The sequence below is a fragment of the Electrona antarctica genome, assembly GCF_951216825.1.
Source record: "Electrona antarctica genome assembly, chromosome: 22".
NCBI lineage: Eukaryota > Metazoa > Chordata > Actinopteri > Myctophiformes > Myctophidae > Electrona > Electrona antarctica.
The window spans coordinates 28,841,565-28,868,022 of record NC_136805.1 but is presented as its reverse complement, the minus strand read 5'-3'; the positions used below and the strand labels follow the sequence as shown (position 1 = coordinate 28,868,022).

The following is a 26,458-nucleotide window of genomic DNA, read 5'->3' as shown; positions in this document are numbered from 1 at the left end:
TATTGTTGGGAGCAAGAGTGGAGTTCAGATGTAACTGGGCTAGTTAGGCTACATAAGGGCACTTATAGCAGGTCTGTCTGTGGAACTGCCAGTGTAGACAGTCATGTGAACCATTCAGACATAGACAGTGACGATAGAAGTGAAAAAGAGGAGACCTGTTTTAGAGTGACTGAAGCATTTCATCTTCAAATCAATCTTCAAGAGGGAGGGGTTTGGGAAGAAATCCCTAGAAAAGGGGATGTTAAATTTGGAAAGGGAAAAGGAAATGTAATGCTGAGGACCAAGAAGAAACAAGAGGAGTTCACACAAAGACAAAACTAAAAGACTTGCTGCTGTTTGAAAGAGGCCAGCTATGGGAACATAATATAAAGTGGATGTTTACACAGAGTGTAAACCTATCGTGTACTTTGGAATTAAATCAAGCAGGAACATTTTTGCAGAAAGTTCAAATTCACAGCTCCAGTGAGTGACCGGCTGTGCATATTTGACACGGGACCAGAAAAAGAAAAAAGAGCAAGGTCTAGCTGTGTGGTGTTGGCGGCAGTCAGTTGCTGCTGACATCTTTCTGACAACTTTGTTTTCATCTGACACCACCGTTAAGTCATGTCAGAGGAGGAGAAGATATCCATGTCCGATGCCATTGAGAAGGCCCGGGATGCCATCTATCGTTTCCCACTTATCCCCATCAGGGGTATACCTCTTATGAACCACATTGCCAACAACTGGGACTCTATCTGGGCTTTTCAACCTCACCCCTCAGATCTCCTCATCGCCACCTATCCCAAAGCAGGTAGCTTTTCTCTATACCTGTAGACTGGCAATTATACAATAGAGCTTCAGAAGAATAGAATAGAATTCATTCATTTGAATATTATGCAGCGGACATTCAGTGTTTTTACCTGTCTTTGATCATAAGGAACCACATGGACCCAGGAGATAGTAGACCTGCTCCTTCACAATGGAGATGCCGAGATTTGCAGAAGGGCTCCAACAATTATCAGGATTCCCTTCCTGGAAATCTTCTCTCCTCCCCCCATCCCCTCAGGTATGCATTCCCAAAATGTCTAGTGAGCATGTAATGTGGAGAGTAACACAAAGGAGGTATCTATATATAATCATCATGGTGTGGACTAGACCATTTCAGTTAGAACTCACTTATTTATGAATAAGTTATTTATTTATTATTAACATTATCAACAATGTTCAGAAGCATGTGGGCAAAATAGAAGGACCTGGTCCAGCTTCATAACTGCAGTCTGCAGTCTCCATGTATCCTGTTTCCATTATTCACCACCCATGCATTGTGCGAGGAATTAGAAATTGCTTGACATTGCTGTTGCCTTAAGTTAATACACAACCAGTTTTGTTGCTGTGGAACTATTGGTATTGCTTCTGAGCTTTTCAGAAGAATTAAATTAACATATTTCGCTGTATGTTAATTTGGGCAACACAGGTAAACATTAAGCTGTATGCATATTGCCCCTGAAGAGTAGAAACGTGCATGGCGGTTTGTCTAGTGTTGTTATTTTTTTTAATGATTCATATTTTTCAATAAACAGGGTACAGCTAAAATGTTTGCAACGAATAAATAAAGCAGAAACGAAGGAGAAACAGAGTATGACAAAAGTGAACATTAAAAATAAAAAAATAAAAATAGCGTGTGACTCCCGCTTATCCCATTTTAACAGATAGTTGTCTTCTTTGTTAATAAGAAGTCTGAAAGAGAGTTTCTAGTGTTGCGTTATAATGCTATAGGTGTGTAAGGCCCTCAACAATGAAATGGGGAAAAAAGAAAAGAAAATATCCAAACGGCCAAATACGTACTGTATATTCTGAAAGTTGAAATATACCATCAATCTAAATAAATAAAAAATAAATAGTAAACTGAGATGCCTTGACACAAGGACAAACACAACATTCAAAGACACTCCCTTCCCAAGGGAGAGGCCACTGAAAGCCGGTCTACACACAACTCAACACTTGAGATTTACCATGGTTGTGCAAAACACAAACAACACATAAACCCTCTCTAGTTGTTGTGTAAAATAAGTGGGGCTACCCATTAATCTGATGGACCATTATTCCAACGTCCCAATAGTCCAATAAAAACGTAAAATTAGTGCAATGTAAGGATTAGGCTTAGGTTATCAGCAGCCGAAGAGTCCACCGCCGGCCCTGCACTCTTCCTCAGGTTTTTAACAGCCAAGCTCTCATAAATTGAATGTGTGGTCAATCAGTCACTCTCTGCAGCTCACAGAGAGAGAGAGGGGGGGGGGGGGGGGGGGGGGTAAGAGCAGTACCTGGGGAAAGGAGAGAACTGACAAGAAAATACTACAGACATAACACCCAGGCATGGTTTCCAGCTCTGCCATCAGGATGTAAATGGGCGAATGTAATGCACATGTAAACCAAGGCCCAATATAAATGCAGCATTTTATACTGTTCAAACAAAAACATAACAACAAACCTGTTTCACATGCATGCAAGAAGAACCATTTGAACAATGAAAAAGCTGATCCATGAAGAGCTTTTGTTCAGGATGTGGCCTGCAGAAAATCATTACACAAGCATTTCTATCAGCAAGCTTGATTACCACACAAATACTTATTTATGAACTTTTATAGCAATATAGTTCTTATTATATAAGCATATGTCACATTGATTATGTTCTGGCCCGTCATCTAATTGCTTAGAAAAGCATTGCCTGATGCCAAACTTACTTGCCGACCTCTGCAGAATGTGAGATAGACAGATAGACTGCCTGCAGTCATGTCTGTCTGTCTGTCTGTCTGTCTGTCTGTCTGTCTGTCTGTCTGTCTGTCTGTCTGTCTGTCTGTCTGTCTGTCTGTCTGTCTGTCTGTTGAAACTGAATATAATGTTTTACATCAAATAGATTGACTGGAATAACTACATGTTTCAGGTATTGACCTTCTGAAGAAAATGGATCCACCAAGAGTCATTAAGACTCATCTGCCACTCCAACTGGTGCCAACTGGATTTTGGGGAAACAAATGCAAGGTAAGTTCAAAGTTTAAAGTTTAAATTAAGGTAAATTCAAATTCAAAGGAGTCGAGAACATAATTTCACTAAGGGTGCAAAGTTAATCAAATAATCAATTTAATCAATTGTAAAACAAAATATTGATAATCAATAACTGTATAAAATAATTGATCAATATTTTACCATTAAGTATAAAATAACTTTTAGGTGGTTAAAATCAATTTGTAGATCTATATATACAAATTAATTGGTTGAATAATCGCTAAGAAGATCATCTAGTTGCAGCCCTAAATTTCACCCAATCTCTGTATCCTCCTGAATCCTCCCTCTGACTCTTTCTTCCTCTGGCATCCTAAGGTGATCTATGTGGCGCGCAACGCTAAGGACAACATGGTGAGCTACTATCACTTTGACCGTATGAATCAGACACAGCCAGAGCCAGGGCCCTGGGATGGCTACATCCACAAGTTCATGCGAGGAGAATGTAAGGGTTCAAGGTTGTACTTTATTGTTACATCTTGTGTACAGGTATAAGAGTAAAACTTATCTATGCAGCAGCATAGATAGCATACTGTAGGTTATTGATGTATACTAGAGCCTAGTATAAAGGTATATTGCTAGGAAGTTACCACAAAGCACCAGCCCTAATGCCGTTGAGTTTTGGCTGCACACTACAGTACTACTCAATGCTTAGTGTAAATTTAAGAGAGAGTATGTAACCAAATGGACAGAGTCCAGAGTTTGAAGTACTAGACCTGTACGTGCCCGTCGCAGTCGGCCACCGGCCTACTTGGGAACGATGCAACTTGGGAACCTAATGATATACGTTGTCATAGCACCCATTTTAACTGTCAGCCCACATGTGTCCCACATGGAGATCTGTGTATGTGCCTGTGTGTGAAGACTGCAAACTGAAAAGTGTACTTGGCAATCAATTCGGCCCACTGGCAGAGCCTGGCCCAGGTGAAAGGAGTTGACCTCATTAGGCCCATTGGCAGAGCCTAACCAGAGCCTTTTGTGGTGGTTCTGGAGAACCGTGGGTCCGACCGACTCGATACCTGGCACTGCACTCCCTGTGGGGGTGTGGAACGCGTGTGTCGAATGTGAAGTCGGTGGGTCAAACGGTTCTCGAGTTACGTGCATTACAACCGTACACACACGTACGCACGTACGCAGAGACGTGGCACATTTATAGTAGGATTGTAAATGGTGTATTCATATAGTGTCTTTATCCAAGGCGCTTTACATAGATTGTGCATTACATTCACCCATTCATGCACAGATGGCGAAGGAAACCATACAAGGCATCAACCTGCACACCGGGAGCAATTGGGGGTTCCGGGTCTTGCTCAAGGACACTTCGACACTTGACTGTACATTTACAGCTTGGATTGCCATTCTAGTGCTATTCAATTATACTGTATAACTCTGGCCACGATAAAAACTGGACTGACTGCTGTTTCCAACAGTGGCATGGGGCTCCTGGTATGACCATGTGAAGGATTACTGGGAGGAGAGAGATAAGAAGAGCATCCTGTTTCTTTTCTATGAGGACATGAAGGAGGTTAGAACTAAGTTAAGATGTCTTTCTCTCTCTCTCTGTCTTTCTCTCTCTCTGTGTGTCTCTCTCTCTCTCTCTCTCTCTCTCTCTCTCTCTCATCCACACACTCACACTCAAAACCTCTGTCTCCCTAGAACCCACGACGTGAAGTGGAACGCATCATGCACTACCTTGACATGTCCCTCTCTGATGATGTCATCAACCACATTGTGGAACTCACTTCGTTCAAGGTCATGAAAGAGAACCCTATGGCAAACTACTCGTTTATCGCAGGGCCTGTGTTTGACCACTCTATCTCTCCTTTCATGAGAAAAGGTCAGTTGATCTCTGATTATCCTGCAATCCAAAACAGTACATTGCTTGCCCCTAGGAAAAAGTGAATAAAAAGTATGGGTACGGCTGATTTATCCTGTGTGCATCAATTCGCCTGTGTACATCCATATGGCTAAAATCAGCCATAATCAACCATCATTTTTAAAGCTGTGCAATTGGAATGCCCGGAATTTGTGAATCTGTCTACTGGTTTTGCACATGCTAAAGTTTACAAGATCCAATGGTGCCCCCTAGCAGTTACTTTCTAGACTAACTGGGTCTGCTGGAAAACAACAATTATTCTACCGAGTCCTGTTTTCTTCTATCTTTTCTTTTTCTCCCTTCATATTCAGGTGAGGTAGGTGATTGGGCCAATCACTTCACCCCTGAACAATCAAAGATGTTTGATGAAGACTATGCAAAGCAAATGAAGGGAACCGACATACCATTCAGAACCCAGATCTAAAGTGGACTTCCTGTTTTCTAAATCGATGCAGGCAGTGCTGCAAACAAAAGACCCATTTTGTACTTGACAGCACTCTGCAGTCGCCAGGAATCGCCTTAAGAGATCAGAGATTCAACAGTGAACTACAACACAATAGTCACTTTGCCTTATTTGTGCATATCTATCTATCTATCTATCTATCTATCTAGTATGGTAAATATACAGGAGAAAATCTATGTTGATTGTATTGCTCAACAAAAATGTACTACACAATACAATACATTCATTTGTAATCACTTTATTGCAACTTGTCACGTAAACGATATATCTATAAGACCAAAAGTGTTCATGTGAGTGTGCATGCCCATTTATGTCATGGGACTTCCAACAGTGTCGACTGACTACACAGAGCTTATGGAGAGCACTGGCAGCTGGGAAGCATGTGCCTTTTTCTGTCCATATGAAGTCATTCTGCAACCCTACACCCCCACACTATACAGTGCTCAGTGAAGGCAGCCAGTGTTTCACAATACATGAGAAACATAGACAAGAACAAGAGTAAATGAGATAATGAGACAAGCTGAGAATATCCAAGTTTAACAAAAAAAAGTCATTTTAATATTAATACATACTTTATTTCTTAGAATAAAATCTTTAAATACTTTACTATGTAATTCGCAGGGACAATATACCTCCATTTAAATACATCTTTCTTTACATAGAGGTTATTTTTATGTAGATTTTTTTGATGTATTTTGTATTGTTTTTTTAACGGTTTTCCTGTGTTTTGTCTTCTCTTCTGGGTGGCTCACTAGAGCTCCCCTCTTCATTGGTTGTGATCTTCCTCCTTTGCAGACTCTTCTACATGTCTATTTCTGTTTGATTGCTGAAACTGGAAATGCAAAAACAAAAAAGACACAATTAGAGTTGTAAATGATACGTTGCAAGTGTTATTACACATACAACTAGGATTATGTTAGTGTAGAACAAATACTATCTATAACTATTCAAATCCAATCGCCTGGAAACTATGTAGCCGCAATATAAAGTCAAAAGTGCACTCAGCTACAGTATAGCCAATACCTTCAATGTAACATTGAAAATTTCTAAGCCAACTGCACTTTGGACTGTAATAATATTCAATGCAATTAAAGCGACTGCCATCCATTCCTTACATCACAGGAGACTTGGCTCAGATCTGAACCCATTTGATTTGGCGTTAGGAACCCGTTGCGACTGCATTGCCCTTGCAGATGTCGACCCCAGGTCGACATCTGCAAGTTTTTCTATCCATCCAATTAATTTGTAACTCAGCTCGGCAAAAGGCCTGAGTACCACGTTTTGTCAACAAACACTCTACCACACTGGACAACACAATGCACATGAAGTATACAAATTATAAATTAGACTTAGCCTTGACACGCTCGCTCCCAAAACACACACAAAGAAATACACTAACATAGACAAAGATAACAAGACATGTTGCTGGAAGAGCAGCTTGTAGAATACATTGTTTTAGTTACAAGCTAATGATGGAAAGTTGATATATTATGGGTATTCTGGAAAGAATAAATAGAAAGAAAGGGGGTAAGTGAGTTAATGAAGAGTTAATGATGAATGGAGGATTGCAGAGTTACTTGAGGAAAGAATGAGAGAACAGAAAAGATGATAGACGTGAATGAAAGTAGATGGATAGAATTATTTCAATGAAGAAAATATGAAAATGGATTATATTGATTGAATTAGTAATACATTCATATAATTAAATAATGAATTAACTGATAGATTAATTTCAAGTACACTTAGTTAAATTATTAGTGAAAAATTAATAATGTATAGTGGGGGAAATTAGAACAAAATGACAGATTTTAGAAAGAGAATCTTGAAAGCTGTCTGTGGAAACCCAACAGTAGCAGGAGCCATCATCGGACGACACAAATGTGAGGATACGTACTCTCAATGTAGTTACGGGCGACGAACTTCAGGACCTCATCAATGAGGATGACAGGGATGGAAAGCTTCAGGACAACCAGCCACTGATCAACGTTCAAGTGAGTCAGATGGAAGACCATCTAATAGAGGGAAAAGAGTGATCAATATTACGGTATGTCACAATAGAAATACTAGTACATAAGTCCCATATCATGCATATCATGTGGGTATTCAAGACAAGGAATGAGTGATGGATCTCTGTCACATCTGAATAACATTGTCATTGTAAATCTATGACAGTGTATATGTGTAGTCTAATCCTAACCCTAACCCAAAAAACAAACAGACAAACAAACAAAAAATCTACATTATGATTGTGAATTAAACAAGAATGTCCCCAGAGCCCTGTAAGCATGTTGTAATTTTGGGCATGTCATTATAAGCAAAACATTTCTTAAGTGGATAAATGGGACTGTAGGGAGTGATGAATCCTGGTGCAGACTTACGGGCATGGGTTCCACATAGATGATCATGAAATGCAGGGAGAAGGAGAGGGCCATGGCAGAGAGCAGCCAGAAGTTGACCCATGGGGGCATGCGGATCAGAGACTGGTTCTCAGACAAGCTGGAGAGAAGAGATTAGAGGATGAAATTGCTATCAAAGGCAGCGTGATGGCTTTTACAGCAATAGAAGAATGATCGCTTCCGCTAAGTGATGGATTTCAAAATTGCTAATTGAATTGCTTGGCTTGATGTCATTATGTTGACGTAAAAGTAACAGAAATCTTGAATATAACACATTGAAAAATTAGCTCATTTAACTATCAGAGTTAAATGACCTCATTTTGTTTTATACTCTGAACCGTACTGTACCTGTTGAGGGCGTTGCACATCTCAATGGTGACCAGCACAGACAGGGCCATGGTCATAGGAGCTTCATGCTCAAAGATCTCGCACTCAACGCCAGCAAAGTCCTCGTTGGCATCATGGCACTGCATGAAGTGGGACTGTGTAGAGATAGTGACAGAGAAAGAGAGACTTTGGTCACCATGTGCTGTTATTTGCATAATTATTATTTATTTATTTGCATAATTGGCCGCCGACCCCATCTTAAAATATGTTGTTCCAGGGACCCCCCAGAAGCAAAGATACAAGTTAAAAATGTTTGCTGTGAAATAATTATCGTTGCTGTCGGGAGGAAACCACCTAACTCCATTTTTGAGGTTTAGATTTTTTTTTCTTTGCATAAATCAGTGCTATTGAACACTGCTTTTCGAGAGTAACAAGTATGTGTCTGCGAGGGATAATGTACATACCAGCTGGTAGTAGGTGACACCGGGACCCTCTACATCATAAATGAACCAATAGGCAGCAGCACCAACAGTGGCAGCACCGACGTATCCTGTTGAAGAAAGTCAGTTGCTATAGGTGAGTCTGTTCTTTAACACGTTTACACTCATAGCCACGTCATTCTACTATATGAAACACCGGAAGAAGTTAACTACTTACCGCCAATAGCCATATATCTGAAGAACAACCATCCGGAGATCAGGGCCTCCTTGGGGGAACGTGGGGGCTTGCCCATGATGTCCAGGTCAGGGGGGTTGAAGCCCAGAGCGGTGGCGGGCAGACCGTCAGTCACCAGGTTGACCCACAGCAGCTGGACGGGGATGAGAGCCTCGGGCAGACCCAGGGCAGCGGTCAGGAAGATACTGAGAGGGTGGGAGGAAGGGTGGAAGGTCAGGACACATGAGAACAATTGCCCAGTGCCGTGGACAAAGCCAATGTGAACAAAAAAAGACTGCAGAGAAAAGGGGAAAGGAGCATACAGGAAGAGGAAGAAGACACAACGGAATTAGACAACTAGATATTAAAGTGGCCACTCACCAGACGACCTCACCGACGTTGGAGGAGATGAGGTAGCGGATGAACTGCTTCATGTTGTTGTAGATAGCTCTGCCCTCTTCAACGGCAGACACAATGGAAGAGAAGTTGTCGTCAGCCAGGACCATCTCAGAGGCAGACTTGGCAACGGCGGTGCCAGAGCCCATAGCGATACCGATCTCGGCCTTCTTCAGGGCGGGGGCATCGTTCACACCATCACCGGTCTGGGTTAAGGGACAGAGGAGGCACGGCACACAGTCAGCATGGACTTTTCTAACAGTATACACACCTGCAGATCATCTTATAGTGAAGATGCATGTTTCTGCTGAGATGATCTCCTCACCATGGCAGTAATCTCATCGTAACTCTGCAGGAACTCAACAATCTTGGACTTGTGGGCTGGCTCCACACGGGCGAAGCAGCAAGCTCTCATCACGGCTGGGCCCTGATCGTCACTGGGCAGATCGTCAAACTCGCGTCCGGTGTAGGCCTTGCCCTCCACATCCTGATCCTCGGTGAAGATGCCAATACGACGGCAGATAGCGATGGCGGTTCCCTTGTTGTCACCTGGAGTAGGAAGAGTCTGCAGGTTAGCGGGTACGGCCGAGCCCAGTCACACAACTGCTTGATATTACCCATTAGCCAGACACTACTAGCTGCATATTGCATAAACATCTGGCTATAAACTGTCATTGCAGACGGTACAGGAAGTATACACACCGGTGATCATGATGACACGGATTCCAGCGGCTCTGCACAGCTCAATGGCGGGAGTGACCTCCTTACGAGGGGGATCCAGCATACCAACAACTCCAACAAAGGTCAGGTCAACCTTGGTGAAGATGGGAGGAAAGGAGGTAAGTACAGGTTTATAGAGTTATATATATTTAGCTACTATGCCCTTCAATGTTCAAGCACCTGGCAGGTAAAGCCAGAATTTGTGTGGTTCTTACCTCATAGTTAATGAACTTAGTGGCGTCCTCAAGGACCATATCCTTGACATCCATGGGGGTGTCAAGGGTGGCCAGGGCCAGACAACGCAGGGTGTCACGACCACAACCCCAATCCTTGATCACAGCCAAGATTTTGTCCTTAACAGCAGCGGTCAGGGGCACGCGGGTGGCGCCAACACGGACGTATGCGCACCTATCAATCACACCCTCGGGTGCGCCCTGTTGAAGAAATTAGCGGTTTTCACATTGTTCGTTGACAGTGGTTGATGACTGATGACTGTTTCATCTCCACAAAAGCACGGGAATAATGAGCAAATGTATTGTGAATGGGAAGAGACGGAAAGACGGAACTGACCTTCACGAACATCTTGGCACCGCCATCACCCTTGGCAGGGGTGCAATAAGCGGACATGGATTTCCTGTCACGGGAGAACTCCAGGGTGAACTTCTTGTTCATCAGCTGTTTGATCACCTATTGGAAGAGGTAAAATGGTTATATTTAGAAATAACTGAGTGACGGTTGGTTGGTGATGAAGAAGAAGAACAAGAGTATGATTCTATCAACTATATGGCAGTGGGCAGTGCACACGACACTTACTGAACAGCAAGCATTGGCCCTCTCAATCTTGTTCAGGTTCTTGACGTTAGAGTTGAACACGTTCATCTTCTCAACCAGGCAGCTCAGGGCGGTCTCAGTAGCCTCACCAACCTTCTCATAGATCTTCTTGGTCTGTTGAAATAGAGGTAGTGATTAGAAAGGTTTGAAGGCTTGTGAGTTGAGGCCTACCACTGTCCTACTTCAGATGTCAGGTTCAAAACATTACAAAAAAGAAAGGCTTTTGCACACCTACAAGCGACAGGTGCGTAGGAGAAGGACAACTAAGTGCCCGACATCATGCAAAAGAAGTAACACCTGCACACCGCCTACAAATGCAGTGAAAATGTTTAATAGGGAAGCAGCAATGAGCCTGATGAAGGCTGTATAGGCCGAAACGTTGCTGGTTCCCTATTAAATATTTTCACTGCATTTGAAGACAGTGTGCGGGTGTTTCTTCTTTTGCAGGTTCAAAACATCAACTGTACCTCATTGTAGTCGAGAGAGGAGTCATTGCACAGGGCGCAGATGGTAGCCAGCTCAACAAGGCCGTCGAATGAGCTGCAGTTGGTCTTGGAACCTCCCTGGGAACTGAATTATGGGAGAAGTAACAACAAAGGAATTAATTGAAAGACAGAGGTCAAGTGTACCTTCGCCTCAGTGTTGAACTTGGAAAATAAGAGTCTATAGTAGTCTATATTCTACATAGTCTATAATATAGTAGTAATGATAACAGATACATTTGTTATGGAAATCAGACTTACACTTCGCCCTCAGGAGTGTACTTGGAGCCAGAGATGTCAAAGGCATCAAGGTCAACAGAGTCACCAGCAACATTCTTGACAATGAACATCTTGGTCACACACATCTGGTTGGTGGTGAGGGTGCCGGTCTTGTCTGAGCAGATAACGGAGGTGCAGCCCAGGGTCTCCACGGAGGGCAGGCTTCTGACAATGGCGTTCTTCTTGGCCATACGGCGGGTGCCCAGAGCCAGACAGGTGGTGATGACAGCGGGCAGACCTGCGACAGATTGGTGCAAAGTGTGAGCGTGATAATGAACAAGCAGGGCAACAGACAATCGAGGACACGGGCTAGGTAACTGTCTGAAAACATTGTTTTGGTTGAAAATATTTTTGCTCACCCTCAGGGATGGCGGCCACAGCCAGGGCAACGGCGATCTTGAAGTAGTAGACGGCACCACGGATCCAGGAGCCTCCATGGACGGGGTCGTTGAAGTGGCCAATGTTGATAGCCCAGACGGCAATGCAGATAAGGGTGATGACCTTGGACAGCTGCTCGCCGAACTCGTCCAGCTTAGCCTGCAGAGGGGTCTTCTCCTGCTCAGTGGCGGCCATCTGGTCACGGATTTTACCGATCTCAGTGGAGACACCGGTCGCGATAGCCACACCAATGGCCTTGCCAGAGGCGATGTTGGTACCCTGAGGAGGAGACAGGAACAGGAAGGTGAAAAGACAATCGTGGACATGGAATAGAAGAGAACGTCGAAATTAAGTGAAGTTTGGAGGAGAAAGGAAATGATGAAAAACCACAACTATTGAATAATACAAATATAAAATAGAAGACACTTACAGAGAAAAGCATGTTCTTCTTGTCCTGGTTGACAGCCCTGGGGTCGGGGACTGCATCAGTGTGCTTGATCACACTGACAGACTCACCTGAGGGTAACAGCATCAAATTGATTAGAAACAGGGAATAGAAACTACAACATTGAGGATTACTACCTTATGCACTACACAAACATTGCTGCAAGGAATATGTAATTCTATCACTTCTATCAATTCTATCTTCCCTATAATACAGTAGACTTGTAAACCTTACCAGTAAGGATAGACTGGTCAACACGCAGGGTGGTGGACTTGATGCAAATAAGCCTGATGTCAGCGGGGACTTTGTCACCAACTGTAGACACAGACAGAGAGTTCATTTCGGTTATGAGAGTTGTTATCCGATGTTATTGAACATACACATATACGTAAAACAGAACATGTATGGTTAATGTGTTGTATTTGGAGGGTTAATGCAGTGAGAAGGAATTTAGCAGCATTAACGTGAATCTATTATGCCTCCTTGTCATCAATTTTGCAATATCTCCACTGTAAATTCCACATAATTTGCAAAATACCAAATGAGAATATTAAAGGTTTACAAAGAAAATAACATCTTATAACACCCTGTGTTATAAGACTGCTTATAAGTTATAAGTTTCCAAAGTTAAGAACAGTCTCAAATGTCATATAGCATGCACCCAATCAGAATGGAATCGAGTGGAAGGCCACTCGATAAGCCCCTTTGGGGTTTTTTGGCACTTCCAGCACATCATGTATGTAACTAATCTTGTTTCTTATTGATATATTTGCTTTCTGTATTTCTTTGTTTTTACCATATTGTTGTTATTATGTACATATTGTGCAAATAAACTAAACTAAACTAATGAACCATGGCACAGAGAGAGAGCAGAGAGAAAGAGAGAGAGAGAGAGAGCGAGAGGGAGGGAGTAGGGGGGATTGCACTGAAATGAATAGCCCAAGAGCAACAGGTGTACATTGGGATAGAGGGCGGGCGGGTGTGAGGGGGGCAGGTGCCATTGGGGGTATTTATATCCATGATTTTGTTTTCCTTCACTCAGCATGTTTTCACAGCAGTGCTCTCCCATTCCCCCGTCCCTCCCGCCCTCTCGTTGCCTTATAAAGACAGGAAGCTCTGCCTGTTGCACAATTTAGCAAATAACATTTATCGGATGTGTGTTTATTGTAAAGCCTCTCTGTTTCTTCCTCAGACTTCACTGACACGATATAGACTCTGACCATCTAAGTGAAATGCTATTTAGACAGCAAAACAGCCTTTGACCCATCGGATTCTTTCGCTATTAATAGGGATATCATTTGCCTGTCCTTGACAGCACAGATTGTGGGGTTGGGTTACACCTCAAGAAGAATATCCCATCGCAAAAGGAGAGAAAAGGTCTCCAGTTTCTCTCCCTCCGGCCATGTAAATAATTACGCAGTAATAACGCAAATAGTGATGTTTTGATAGGGTTTCTAAAACAGTTCCCTAATGCATGGTGATGACGTTAAGGGGAAAGCACAAGCAACATACCAGACACCTCCACAATGTCTCCAGGGACAATTTCTCTGGCCTTGATAATCTGCACGCTCTTTCTGTCAGCACGGTAAACCTTGCCCAGCTCAGGCTCATACTCCTTCAGAGCCTCAATGGCATCCTCAGCGTTACGCTCCTGTGAAAAGTACAATCATACAATATTTAGATCAGTGGTTCTCAAACATTTTCATGTCAAGCATCCCCAAATTGATATGTAATTGGCTGTGGACCCCCATCTAAAAGGATTTTGATAAGAGAAGATTTGTGTAAATGTTTTTCACAATTACCGGTATTCCGCACGTTTCACAATTCTAATAGATTGAATAAAAAAAGCTAAAGAAAAAAAGGAAATCAAGCTCACAACGCGCTGCATTGTGATGCGTTGTGAGTTAGATCGGCTTGTTGATAGACAGAAATTACATTCTTAGTACTGAGTTCACATCTAAAACTTGGAAGGATCCAATATGACCGGATATGCAGTTATTCAGTGAATACATTTTGACAGTTGTCAAAGACAGATTTATTATCAATGTAATTGTAAAGACGTATAGAAGGAGTGACTGAATTTTGCTAATTATCAACAGCGGATGCTGTAATCTGAAATGTGGCACGGACTGCAGAGCACATCATCTTTCAATGAGAAAGGGAATGTTCCCCTGCTTACTAAAGCCTGATGGCCATGCCAAGTTCTTCGAAGGATGCAATGTAGCAGGTCAATGCATACATAGAGAGTCATTGACAGCCTGCAGGAAACATACGTCTGTCATCACAGCAGACAGGAGTTGCTCAACATTTTCACTAACCTGCCATACACCGACAACGGCATTGGCGATGAGGATGAGAAGAATGACGAGGGGCTCCACGAAAGCGGTGACGGTCTCCTCGCCTTCCTCAAACCAAGCCAGCACCTATAGGAACAGAGGCCAGTTAGCCAGTTAACACCTAGCATTTGGCATGTGAAATACAACCTAGGGCACCACAAAATGCTGAAAAGGAACACAGTGTCCAGCATGAATCATGTCTCTGTATTTAAGATATTTGTCACAGCTGTTGTGATGGTGTCAGCTTTTACAGTGTGGTTCATGGGAGTTCTCGACTCGCTGGCTTATTCAAATCTCATCTGGAGTGTAGTTTTTTCTTTTTTTCTGCCTTTTGATGTCAAGGATTGTTGAATTTGCAAAGGTAGTAGTGCTTCCTGTGTTTTCTTCACTTGACTTTGGGGGGAAAAGGTAATAGTAATAATAGTAGTAGTAGTGTATCATAAAAAAATGTTTGTTGCATGTATTTATGTATGCGTGCATTTGTGTTTGTACAGTTATGCATAGTTCTCATGTTTTAAAATGTTCTTGTCCAGCGTCGACCTCTCATCAGCAGTTCTGATTAATGATCCTATATAGCATTGCCCTATGTCATAGTATGATTACATAATCTGTTTTAATTTGATCTCTATGTCCCATAACTCCTTGCTCAATCTTATCTGCCACTTTCTGTGGAAGCCGCTCGTTCCTTGCTTCAGTCCTGACCTTTCCCGAAGGATTCAGTTTCTCTCCCTGGCTTGAATCTTTCTTAAAATAAACCCTTACCCCTCAGCCCCCCTATACTTCCCTGACCCTCATCTCTCACTTGCCCCTCAACCATTCGCCTTCTAAGGCCATAATGACAGCTGACCAACAGGGTGGAAAGTAAGGGGCAGCAATTAATACACCTCCTACTAGCCCTCACAATGTACACCCCTCCCTGCACAAGCAGCCAACACGTCAAAAATACAGAGGGGTGGGGGGACTTTAGAAGGGGATAAGAAGTTGTCTTACAAAGTGACAAGATGGCAATGATCAACTGCAGCAATGCCTGCAAGCATGTTAGCTGAACACGTGTGGTCTAAAAATGTGAAACGCAATATAATCTGTATCAGGATGCTACATAAGACCCAGGGGTCAAAGGGGATTATTCACTCCGAAGAGCTTGTTCTGGTATGGTATAGTTATAGTTGGCAGTAAGACATTTGTGAAAGCTGAGAAGAAGAGAAAAGAACGTCACTGACATTTGTGAAATGCAAATGTCACCACAATGACAAAGTTCCTGTTGTGGGGACTGTTGCTGCATGAGTTGAACACCTCTGGTGAAGTCCAAGGGATTTCTTACTCATTCTACAGACTACTACACCTTGTGCAACTGTTACTTGTATTTAAGAATAACGTGACAGGTGAAACCTGGGATAAAATGTACAAAATACAGCCTTGACATTAAAATTAAATACTCACAAAGGAGATGCAAGCAGCCAGCAACAGAATCCTGACCAGCAAGTCCTCAAACTGCTCAACGATCAGCTCCCAGACGCTCTTACCTGGATGAGAAGAAGAGAAAGGAAATAAAGAGGCCCTTTAGTAAATAATCACAAAATACGAATGTGTACACAAATATTTTGAAAGGTATATTGGGTATATTGGGTATTTGGTGTTTGAACTTTGTCTCCAAAGATGCCCAAATGAAAAAGTGTAAATTTTTACTTATTGGCCTTGAAAGAGAAGAAATTAGAATATCTGTTGTCCAATAACAAATAAGATTGTGCTAGACTAGAGCAAGGGGATTGCACAATACAGTGCCAGACATTTCTCAATTAAAATAGTGCATGCTTGTTTTGATCACCTCCCTAAGCAGATTTATTGGTTGTGGACAGAGGCCAATGTAGAGCAGTGATGATGACCCATCCCTTGTGCTGATCAAGGATTTGTAAAGGTGGTACCCTGAGCCTGGGACTTCTTAAAATCCAAATGATTCAATAGAACTAATTGGATGTATGTTTTATTGTATTGTTAGTATAGTGTGTGTGCGTGTGTGTGTGTGTGTGTGTGTGTGTGTGTGTGTGTGTGTGTGTGTGTGTGTGGATAAACACTTACCCTCCTCAGCGGGCAACTCTGTTGTTGAGAACACAGGGAAGATAGAAGAGAGAGAAACAGAGAAAATGGATGGTTATTAAAAATCAATAAAATTTAAATTTCAAATTGTATTTGAGTTGGGTAGCACAAGATTTTCTCTATAATCTATTGAAAGGTTTCTGACACCATGTAGGTCCCTTGAAGCCATGTAGGCCTACCACAATGGTAAAGCATGGTATATATATTTTACAATTTCTCATCAAAAAGCTTATACAATGCATTTCTAAAACTCTTAGTGATTATAAGTTACAATTTACAAAGCCTTTGATGCTCTGCCTGACAAGGCAGAAGAAATCCATTTGAAGTAGCGTGCCACGTTTTAAAATACTAAACAATGAAAGGACTGATACCTTTATCTCTTCAACAAAATAAGATATGTTCATCTTCATGATGAGGATAAACTGCACAGTGAAAACAAACAGCTCTCACAGATTGAGATTAATTGAGAGTAATAGCTTTTGTACTATAGTAGCACAGCCTTTGGTATCTAATTACCCATATGCCTACTATTATTGATTAGCATTCACATTGCAGAAACTTTAGCTATAAGATACCTAAGGACCTCCCCCTTTTCACCCGGCCTAAAATTATCCACCTCTCCTGTTAACGCCCGCCCCATATATCACCCAGGAAGCTTCTTGAGCCATCACCTGTCTCTCTCACTCGCCAGTCATCTTCTTTGCTTATCTTTAAATAGCTCTTCAAAGCCCTCAAAGTCTCTGCTTCTCAATGTCTCCACATTTCTACCAGCTGTTGCAACTCCCCTCTAAAAGCAGCCAATGCAAGACCCTCAACCCTCTCTGCTAGCTCCTGTGAAAGAAAACATCCTACTGTATGTCATTGACTGCTGGAGTCAGGCAACGTTACACATTAGTCATTCATATGAACACCATCCAGCTCTATACCAGTTTGTCACTCTATCTCTGTGTAAGCCTTCGTTGAGTATGTCCCCCAGCCCATCCTCAATGCCCATCCGTGATGCCTGTGCTCTTACCATTGTGTCCATACTTGGCGAGGTTCTTCTTGAACGCGTCAATAGTGAGGCCGGTTGTTTCGTTCACTCCAAAGAAAGTCAGGCACTCGGGCCCTTCCTTCATGTGGGCGTTCTCCATCCTTCCTGGAGAAACAAAGGGAGCGGGCTCCTAACCGTCTATCCGTGCTGTTTAACTTCTTTGCGGTTATCTGCAGATTTTTTTCACCTTTGTCCACCGTTGCCTGTATGTGTGGCACCCTCCTAACCCTGGAGTAGTTGACTGACAGAAAGAGCAAATTATCTAACGGATGTTCAGGGTTTTATACCCCAAAGGGCCACAGGATTGGTGGACACCCCACGGACACACGCCCCCCAAATACCAGCATGAGAGACAGGGGGTGGGGTGGGGGTGTCAGAGAGGGTGGGTCTGCAGTGGAGCAAAAGGGAGGTGTGAGGAGTGTGGCAGCCTTGGACAGGGGGGGGGGGGGGGGGGGGGGACTTGGGTGTGGGGAGGAGGTGATGGGGACTAGTGGCAGAGTTGGGTGGGGTGGGGTGCGGGGCACTGGAGTGTGTGTGTGTGTGTGTGTGTGTGTGTGGGGGGGGGGGTATACCGTACATGTAAATGAGATCTGTTTTTGGAACATGCATGGTCAGTGGAATAAGGAGAAAGGAGAAGGTGAGAGAGTAGGACAGAAGATCAGGGAGTGGGGGGTCATTGAGTGACGGCTCAACTGGTTGGTGCTGTAGAGGGTGCCGAGCCAGAGAGAGAGAGAGAAAACGACAGAAAGAGCGAGAGAATGAAGGAGGGAAACGGTGGTAGAAGGTTAATTTAGTACAAGCTTTACTGGGGCGCGGTTACACGGGCCCAGAAAGGGAAACCAGTGTAGTATACAGACACACAACATGCACGAGTGCCAAGAGAAGAGCCGGACGCACAGGGAGGCGTCATGCAACATATTAGCACTATATAACTTGTTTTGTATCATATTCACCATCATCATCATCACAGTGCAGTGCAGTGCACAGCACTATATTACATTATGTGTTTTTTCAGAAGCTTTGTTTCAGCAAAGTAATACCAATACAAAGAAAGATATAAGCACCAACCAACCTACATGAAATATAGTAAATATAGTATAGTATAGAAATAAGTATTTGAAAACATAAATAAGTCAAAGGAGGACACACTTTCATGAATGGGCTGATGACAGAAAGGAGAAAATAATAAAAAGAAGAAAGTGAGTGTACTGTACAGTAGAGGAATGACTGCTGCATGGCGGTGGGGGGGGGGGGGGGGGGGGGGGAATGCCTAAAGGAGAGCCGGCGTGTCATACAATATCGCCACAGAAGAGAGACCCCGGCTGCAGATAGAGAGGGATCAAATTTTATTTCTTCTTTTTTTCCTTTTCTTTTTCGAGGAAGGGAGGCAGTTGCGATATATGGCAAGCTGTGCCATAAGTAGCTGTGTGACAGATGATCCAACACCACAGACTGCCATCCAGTGATGTACAATGGCCTCTTGTGGTGGATCCGGAACATTGATTTAGTTGTTTAGACTGTGATGACCGAAACACGTGATTAAGTAGAGCTAAATAAGACCAAAGTTCAGATCCTTTGCCAGTTTGTGATCATATATTGCTTCTTGGTGGGTTTATGCTTTTTGACGCATGGAGCATTGTCTAATCTACCCATTGGTTAATTCATAGTTTGTCAATCATTTGTTTACTTTGAATTGGTTTTTAACAAACGTGGTAAACTGAAAATCACAGTCTCATAGTCCCAGGAATTGCCATTGCATTTGATAGTCAAAAAGACTGTGACATTTTCACTCTACCAATCGTAGAATGATTTAAAATGAAAGGACACGTCACCCTCTGAGAGTTTAGAATGATTATGAAAGACGTTGGAGCGGTCTCAATAAGAAACTCTAGATGCTTGGCTTAAACCAAGATCTATTTCAGCTTGGCCTCTGAACTGCCATTGGACTACTTCCTTCTGACTCTGAGCCTTCTGCTTCATATAATGACATTGCAGTTAGCTTTGGTGTTATTTTGAGTTAAGTTGTACTATGTTGTTTGTTGATTACTCAGTATAAAATTAAGCATTAGAATAAGTATGGGAATGACCAAAATGATCATCATTTATGTCACAAAGACAAACATTGGATTGTCAATGGATGCTAACGCGACATTTGTTGTATTCTTATCTCACTGACAAGTGCAACAACAAACCAACACACACAGCTGTATTGTTGAAGCTCTCTGGTGTCAATAATGAATATACGGTCGAGATCAGCGGCCCTGTGATAATGATTTACTGTTTGTTTTAACAGCAGTAAAACAGGCAGCCCTTATCTCACAGGGGGGCTGACTGACGTCCTCTGTGGACAGACAGGAACTCAAGGTGCTCTGGGTAATGAATGAACACAGGTGTTCCTGAAAAACACACCTGTGGTCATTGCTCAGCCCTTCCAACAGAAGGACAACTGGTGGCATGTATCCTGTTTATACAGTATACTATGTAATGTAGTTTAATATAATATCAAATCTAGAAATTACCATATTGTAGATACAGAGGCGTCAATAAATAACTGCACAGCTATATGACGTACACTGTAGCTTTGTGGGAATGTAAGAAGAATGTATTTTGCAAAGTGTAGAGCCTGCACGGCGCACACCATAAAAGGTACAAAAACGTATTTATTTGGCTGACAACGTTTCGATCCTGTTGTGGATCAGGTCAGGTCACAAGTGTAAGAATTTATCAATTAATGGCAACTGTTATCATTACTATAATTACACGTTGCAATTTCCAATACTGTGGTACCGAGTTAAGCTAGTAATGGCCATAAATATCTCCAGGCACGGTGCATGTCTTGACCCGTGTGAATTTCCAGGTCAAGAGAAGGTCAAAGGAGCCTAAAATAATCAATCTCTATGTGAGGTACCTGGTGTTTTAAGACAAATATATACATTGAGCCTATTCAATCATGTAGTCCACACTAAATCACGTTACAAATATACCATCATCAGGTCCATGCCAAAAAACTTGCTGAGATGTACTGAAATGCAAGAGGCTGCAGCTCAGGCTAAGTAATATTCTATAGGGTTCATGATCTATTGAGGGGTACATCATGAAACATACATGAAGCATGTGAATGTTACCTGACAAAGTGCCAACTTAACTTTAACGGTCAACCAGTAGTTAACTAGCAGCTACTATAAAATGTAATGAAATTAAATTTAAAATCATGTATTTTCTCTTTCATCTCATCTAACTAAATTACTAAAAGGTGTCAAGTTAAAGTTCTCTTTAAGGCCATTTTCGAATGGCAACAGCTAACATAACGTGGTGGTAGATGGCCATTTGGCCAGATTACTGAAGATGGGAAAACAAAATAAAAGGTCTTGATCAGATTATTCACTGTCCATGGATTCCACCCATGATGAGGATGGAACTATGACTCAAGTGTTCATTCATTGTGATCCTTATGTGGAATGTCCCAGTTAGAGTAAAATCTATAAATTTGACCCAGTTTTACTCAACATTACCTGAACAACGTTCCCTAAAGTAGCAGTTCCCCTGACAGGATACCATTAATGTGGTAATCAACAACAATAATGTAATGATGATGATAGACTCTATCATCATCATTACAAGTATTGTTGTTGATTTCCATGACAGCATTTCATCTTACTACTTTATTTTATGCAGTGTCACTGAGTGAGCAGTATGGGTGGGAGGGATTGGTTTTTTTCCCCCTTTTGTCTGCCTTATTTGTTCGTTCTTTTTTCCCCTTTTTGTTTTTCATAGGCCTAAAAAAAGAATGTATATTGTTCTTAATAAAACGTATTAAAAAAACACAGTGGTTCCCATGAATTAAAAACACATTCAAATATTGTTTTCAAAGACATTTCATGAATAAATCTAAAAATCTAGTAGTGAAAATAGCCGATCTACAAGATCAAAATGCAGCGCAAAGCGACGCATTGTGATGCATAATTGGGTGAAACATTGTTGCTAAAAATAAATATTATATTTTTGTGATATGTAAGTACAGGTGCTGTCACTTCTTTAAATGGATATAGATAGCAAGGGCACTTCCGCAGTGCATTACTTAAAAGGGAGGTTTTTCTATAGCACAGGCCCCTGAATACCTACTCAACAACTGGTGACCTACTGACCTCAGCCGTGGTCTCTTGGTGAGAGGCATTTCAGTTCCTTAAATGTACAGTAAGTGTGTGTGTGTGTGTGTGTGTGTGTGTGTGTGTGTGTGTGTGTGTGTGTGTGTGTGAGACTGTGTCTGTGTGTGTGTGTGTGTGTGTGTGTGTGTGTGTGTGTGTGTGTGCGCACGCGCGTGCACGTGTATAAAGCTCTGAATTATTTGCAGACGGAACCAGGCGGCATTACAAAAAGTATGAAATAATAATTATTAAAAATATCAAATCTGTCAGGAATATATAGGAATGTGCATGCAAAAGAAAACTGGCCATGCAACTGCATTCAGCACATGTGAATTTTACTAGCATTTGAGTAAATACTTGGTTTGATTTAGGGTCTCAGAAAATATGATCCCTTTGAATTCTGTTGGCACTTGAGATGGAATGAGGATCATTACAGAGTATGATTACAAGTGAGTAAGCTCACATAAGCCCAGTAGTGCCCATGCCATGGATGGTACCCAGAGTACCAAATACATATAGCAAGATATCTGCACAGCTAGTGCTAGTACCGTGCCCCTTCAAAATGTCCATGTTAAAAAGGAGCAGAACTCATGATGTGCATAAATCAGTTAGAAGAGTAAGTACTTGATACTATATTTGGTTTAAACAGATTACCAACATCGATTTCAATTCTGAATTAACCATTTCATTATACCTTTTCTACTAATTTTCCTCTTCTGTGCCCCCTACTCTGACCAACCTCTCTCTTTCACCCACATGGGTTCTTTGGGCCTCTCAGCTGTTGTACAGCCTGCCTGACCTCTGAGATTTGTTTTGGGGCTGTGACAGGGGTCGGCCTGTCAGTGTCTCCCTCAGGGTACAGCAGTGACATTTAACTCAATATCCCAGAAGGATAGGGTTTCTCTGTCTTCCCTCTCTGTCTATGGGTGAGGGTGTCACTAGCCTGCGTGAGTGGCTATAGACTACGCCAGTGTAACCCAGGAAGTCCAGGTCTCCCTTTGCTCCTGACACCCCCACTATTGCGCTGCTGATCTCACATTGGCACAATAATGTGCCACGCCCTCGTGCCCGGCCGAGGGGCCTCCATGTACCAACTACCAGCCCCCTCTGCAAGGTTTCTTGAACCTTACACATGTTCCCAAAGTGAGTGTGAAGTACCGAGGAGGTGCAGCCCGTCCTGTTCCTGCTGACTTGCATGGCACAAGCCCAGCAAGAGGGACAGACAGGGCGCCGCGGCAGACCTTTGTTACCCATTGGTGGAGCCACGGAATGCTGCAGCCTGCCGTCTTTCTTTAAGGGAAACTCTTAAACACTTTCAACCTGTTGTCCCTATTTTGGGCATGGCATTATACTGTAGGCGAAAACTTTAATAAATATAACAACAATAATAATAATTCAAATGCTTTAAAAAAAAAACCTCAAAAACAGTCGATCACACTTTGTGAGCCTGTAGATTGACTATAGCCTAATTTTTGTCATACAAAAAATACAAGCCTTAAGTGCTTATGTAAGGTTATTGCCTTCAATAATATGGTGTATGAGCAGATTCATCTGTAGTTTAATAATGTAGCGGAAATATGGGCCACTTTACAAAAAAAAGATATTTTAACATTTATGAAATATAGGATATATAGCATATAGGATACTGTAATAGGAACTTAGGAAGACACATTGAACTCCAACAGTTAATGCACTGTGTTGAGCATTGCTCAAGAAACGCAGGCGCAACATCTTAAAAGTAGTATAACTGTTTGCTTCCACAAGCTTTAGATTTCCTTGCAGCAAGTACACGTCACACCAAATAAATGATTCCCAAACTTCTAGTAATCAACAGCACTACTCTGATTAATAAAGAATGTCTTTGTCCTCGATGGCGATGCGGTAATTAGCAGCACCCACCCAGTAACGTAAATCTAAAGATAAAGGAGTTATTATTCATTATTAGCAGAGTGCTTGTTACAGCATTACCTAATAGTAATAATAGAAGTAGCAGCTGAGTCTGTGAATCCAGAATTACTCCAGAGATATAAATAGACCAGGTGACATTATGCAGCTGGGCACATTGCAGCGTAGCAGCTTTGCAGATTTTTATTTTGGAATGCTGGACCTTTAGCTCAGGCCTTGTAAGTCATACCTTCCATCTCTTTGGTGGGAGAAAACAAGACAGGTGAGTGTCTTAGGACACTGTTTCCCATGTTTGGGTCGTGGACAGATTTTTTTATGGGTCGCGACTAAATATCCCAAACCTTCTTTGTTTGTTTCCTACATTAAAATGTATCATCAAATCATAAATCAAATCATTTCAGTAAAACAAACAATAAATAAATAAACATTTAAGAAGTAGTGAAAATAGCAGATCTACAAGCACACAAGCTTGTGACTTTGTAGATCTGCTACGGTATTTTCACTAGTATTCCATTCTCCATTGGGTTTTCAGCTAAAACGTTTGGGAAGCACTTTTTAAGCCTCCATCATGTCGTCAGCATCGTCCATGTGGTACAGTAGAGGTTGAGCATGGTGGTCTTGGTTGTTCACACCATTCCAACCACTTAGGGCCATCCTACGTACAAGCCTCATGGGAGGCAATAGCAAAATGAGCCTCATAGTCATAAGGGTCAAAGGTGGACTCTATTTCACTAAAGAAATAGTAATATCAACGTTTATTTATTGAGATATTGACAATCCCAGGTTAGATGCCAACCACTTTCAACCTGGCATCCCTATTTTGGGCATGTCATTATAAGCAAAGCTTTTCAGAAATTGTCAAACATTGCAAATTAGCAGATCGGCCAAAATAAGAGCATGTATTGAATTTAAATTTAGCAAAAATGCATTTTGATATAGAGTTTATTTTTCATTAGATGCACAGATCATGACAAACCAGTTTAACAATACAGGCAGGCAGACTCTGGTAATGGTGTAATAATGATGGTATTATTACACTGTGATACAATTTACGAGTGTCATAACAAATGCTCCTGTTCATTTTAAAAGACAAAGCATTTAGCAGGTTTGTGCTAAGAAGTCAAATCACCTTCTGTCTTTTGTAGGTGACTTTTGCATTAGCACCCAGCAACTGAACTCAAGTTAATCTGCAAATTAGTGACAATTAATTTGCACTTGCAAGTTGCAACTTAAGATCACTTTGTTTTCATGTGGTCTCCTTTTGCTTGATCATTACAAACATCCAACAGATCTGAGTGTCAGCTAGAAAAATCACCTTCTGTCTTTTGTAGGTGACTTTTGCATTAGCACCCAGCAACTAAACTCAAGTTAATCTGCAAATTAGTGACAATTAATTTGCACTTGCAAGTTGCAATTTAAGATCACTTTGTTTTCATGTGGTCTCCTTTTGCTTGATCATTACAAACATCCAACAGATCTGAGTGTCAGCTAGAAAAATCACCTTCTGTCCTTTGTAGGTGACTTTTGCATTAGCACCCAGCAACTAAACTCAAGTTAATCTGCAAATTAGTGACAATTAATTTGCACTTGCAAATTGCAACTAAAATCACTTTGTTTTCATGTGGTCTCCTTTTGCTTGATCATTACAAACATCCAACAGATCTGAGTGTCAGCTAGAAAAATCACCTTCTGTCCTTTGTAGGTGACTTTTGCATTAGCACCCAGCAACTAAACTCAAGTTAATCTGCAAATTAATGACAATTAATTTGCACTTGCAAGTTGCAACTAAAATCACTTTGTTTTCATGTGGTCTCCTTTTGCTTGATCATTACAAACATCCAACAGATCTGAGTGTCAGCTAGAAGAGCTGTTCTTGCTGGCAAGTGACACCTTATTGTAATTAGGCATGCGACTATACTAGGATGCAGCAGCAACAAACAGCCAAATGGTAATTCATGCAGTTAAGTGATGATGTAAATGCAGAGCTATTTCCTTAAGAGGGGTGTTACAAAGTCATGGCCCGGATTGCTCTTTCACCTTCAGCCTTCAGTCTAGATTACAATACACATGGGTCCGGAAAAATCTGCTATGGTTTCTTTCAGCCTATTATAACTACTTTGGAACATGGTACTGGAAACTACCAATTACTATATTATTTTGTATAGTTTGCATTACTTTTTATTGCCATTTTGCAATAAAAACTATGCATAACCTTTACTGTATGTTATTTGTACTGCTTTTTCAATCTAATCATATCGCCATAAGTCCTGTCCTTCACCTCTCCCCTTATTGGGCCTGTGAAAGGAAGGCTAAATGACAGCATGTCTTGAAGGAAGAGCTTTGGTGACAGTAAGATGAATGAATGCAAGCGGAGCCTAGGCGATATCTAAGGAAGGAACTGGATCTTCTTTTGATAAATATAGCATGAAGAATGTGAAAGACTGATGTTCAGTTTTCAACACATTCTCTGGATAGCAACAGAGGATCAATAATCCTCTCATTAGCTTTACTAAAAGGACAATGTATCAATCTAGAAAGGATCCTTAAACAAGATAAATCTATTCCACACAAGTCCACATAATAACCTAATGGTTTCCAGCTACACTACAGCTTTTGTGAAATATAATGCCTCCATGGGATTGATTGATTGATTGAAATA

The 26,458-nt window shown here is 41.7% G+C and overlaps 2 protein-coding genes across 2 annotated transcripts; one reads left to right on the top strand and one right to left on the bottom strand.

The window, feature by feature from the left end:
* Positions 1 to 252: 252 nt before the first annotated feature.
* On the top strand, positions 253 to 5,472 carry sult1st6 (sulfotransferase family 1, cytosolic sulfotransferase 6). The gene is made up of 7 exons (XM_079492434.1): positions 253 to 790; positions 917 to 1,045; positions 2,921 to 3,018; positions 3,358 to 3,484; positions 4,470 to 4,564; positions 4,696 to 4,876; positions 5,227 to 5,472. The coding sequence occupies exons 1-7, from the start codon at positions 604 to 606 to the stop codon at positions 5,337 to 5,339; spliced, it is 930 nt and encodes a 309-aa protein (XP_079348560.1). The 5' UTR covers positions 253 to 603; the 3' UTR covers positions 5,340 to 5,472.
* Positions 5,473 to 5,909: 437 nt separating this feature from the next.
* LOC306914750 (sarcoplasmic/endoplasmic reticulum calcium ATPase 1) lies at positions 5,910 to 18,010 on the bottom strand. The gene is made up of 22 exons (XM_079491936.1): positions 17,732 to 18,010; positions 16,699 to 16,716; positions 16,063 to 16,145; positions 14,605 to 14,709; positions 13,799 to 13,937; positions 12,521 to 12,601; positions 12,272 to 12,357; positions 11,823 to 12,120; positions 11,446 to 11,701; positions 11,170 to 11,272; positions 10,685 to 10,816; positions 10,442 to 10,558; positions 10,087 to 10,305; positions 9,854 to 9,965; positions 9,477 to 9,700; positions 9,137 to 9,357; positions 8,759 to 8,961; positions 8,566 to 8,651; positions 8,123 to 8,256; positions 7,757 to 7,874; positions 7,253 to 7,390; positions 5,910 to 6,187 (listed from the first exon to the last, which is right to left on the bottom strand). The coding sequence occupies exons 1-22, from the start codon at positions 17,847 to 17,849 to the stop codon at positions 6,050 to 6,052; spliced, it is 3,129 nt and encodes a 1,042-aa protein (XP_079348062.1). The 5' UTR covers positions 17,850 to 18,010; the 3' UTR covers positions 5,910 to 6,049.
* Positions 18,011 to 26,458: the final 8,448 nt, after the last annotated feature.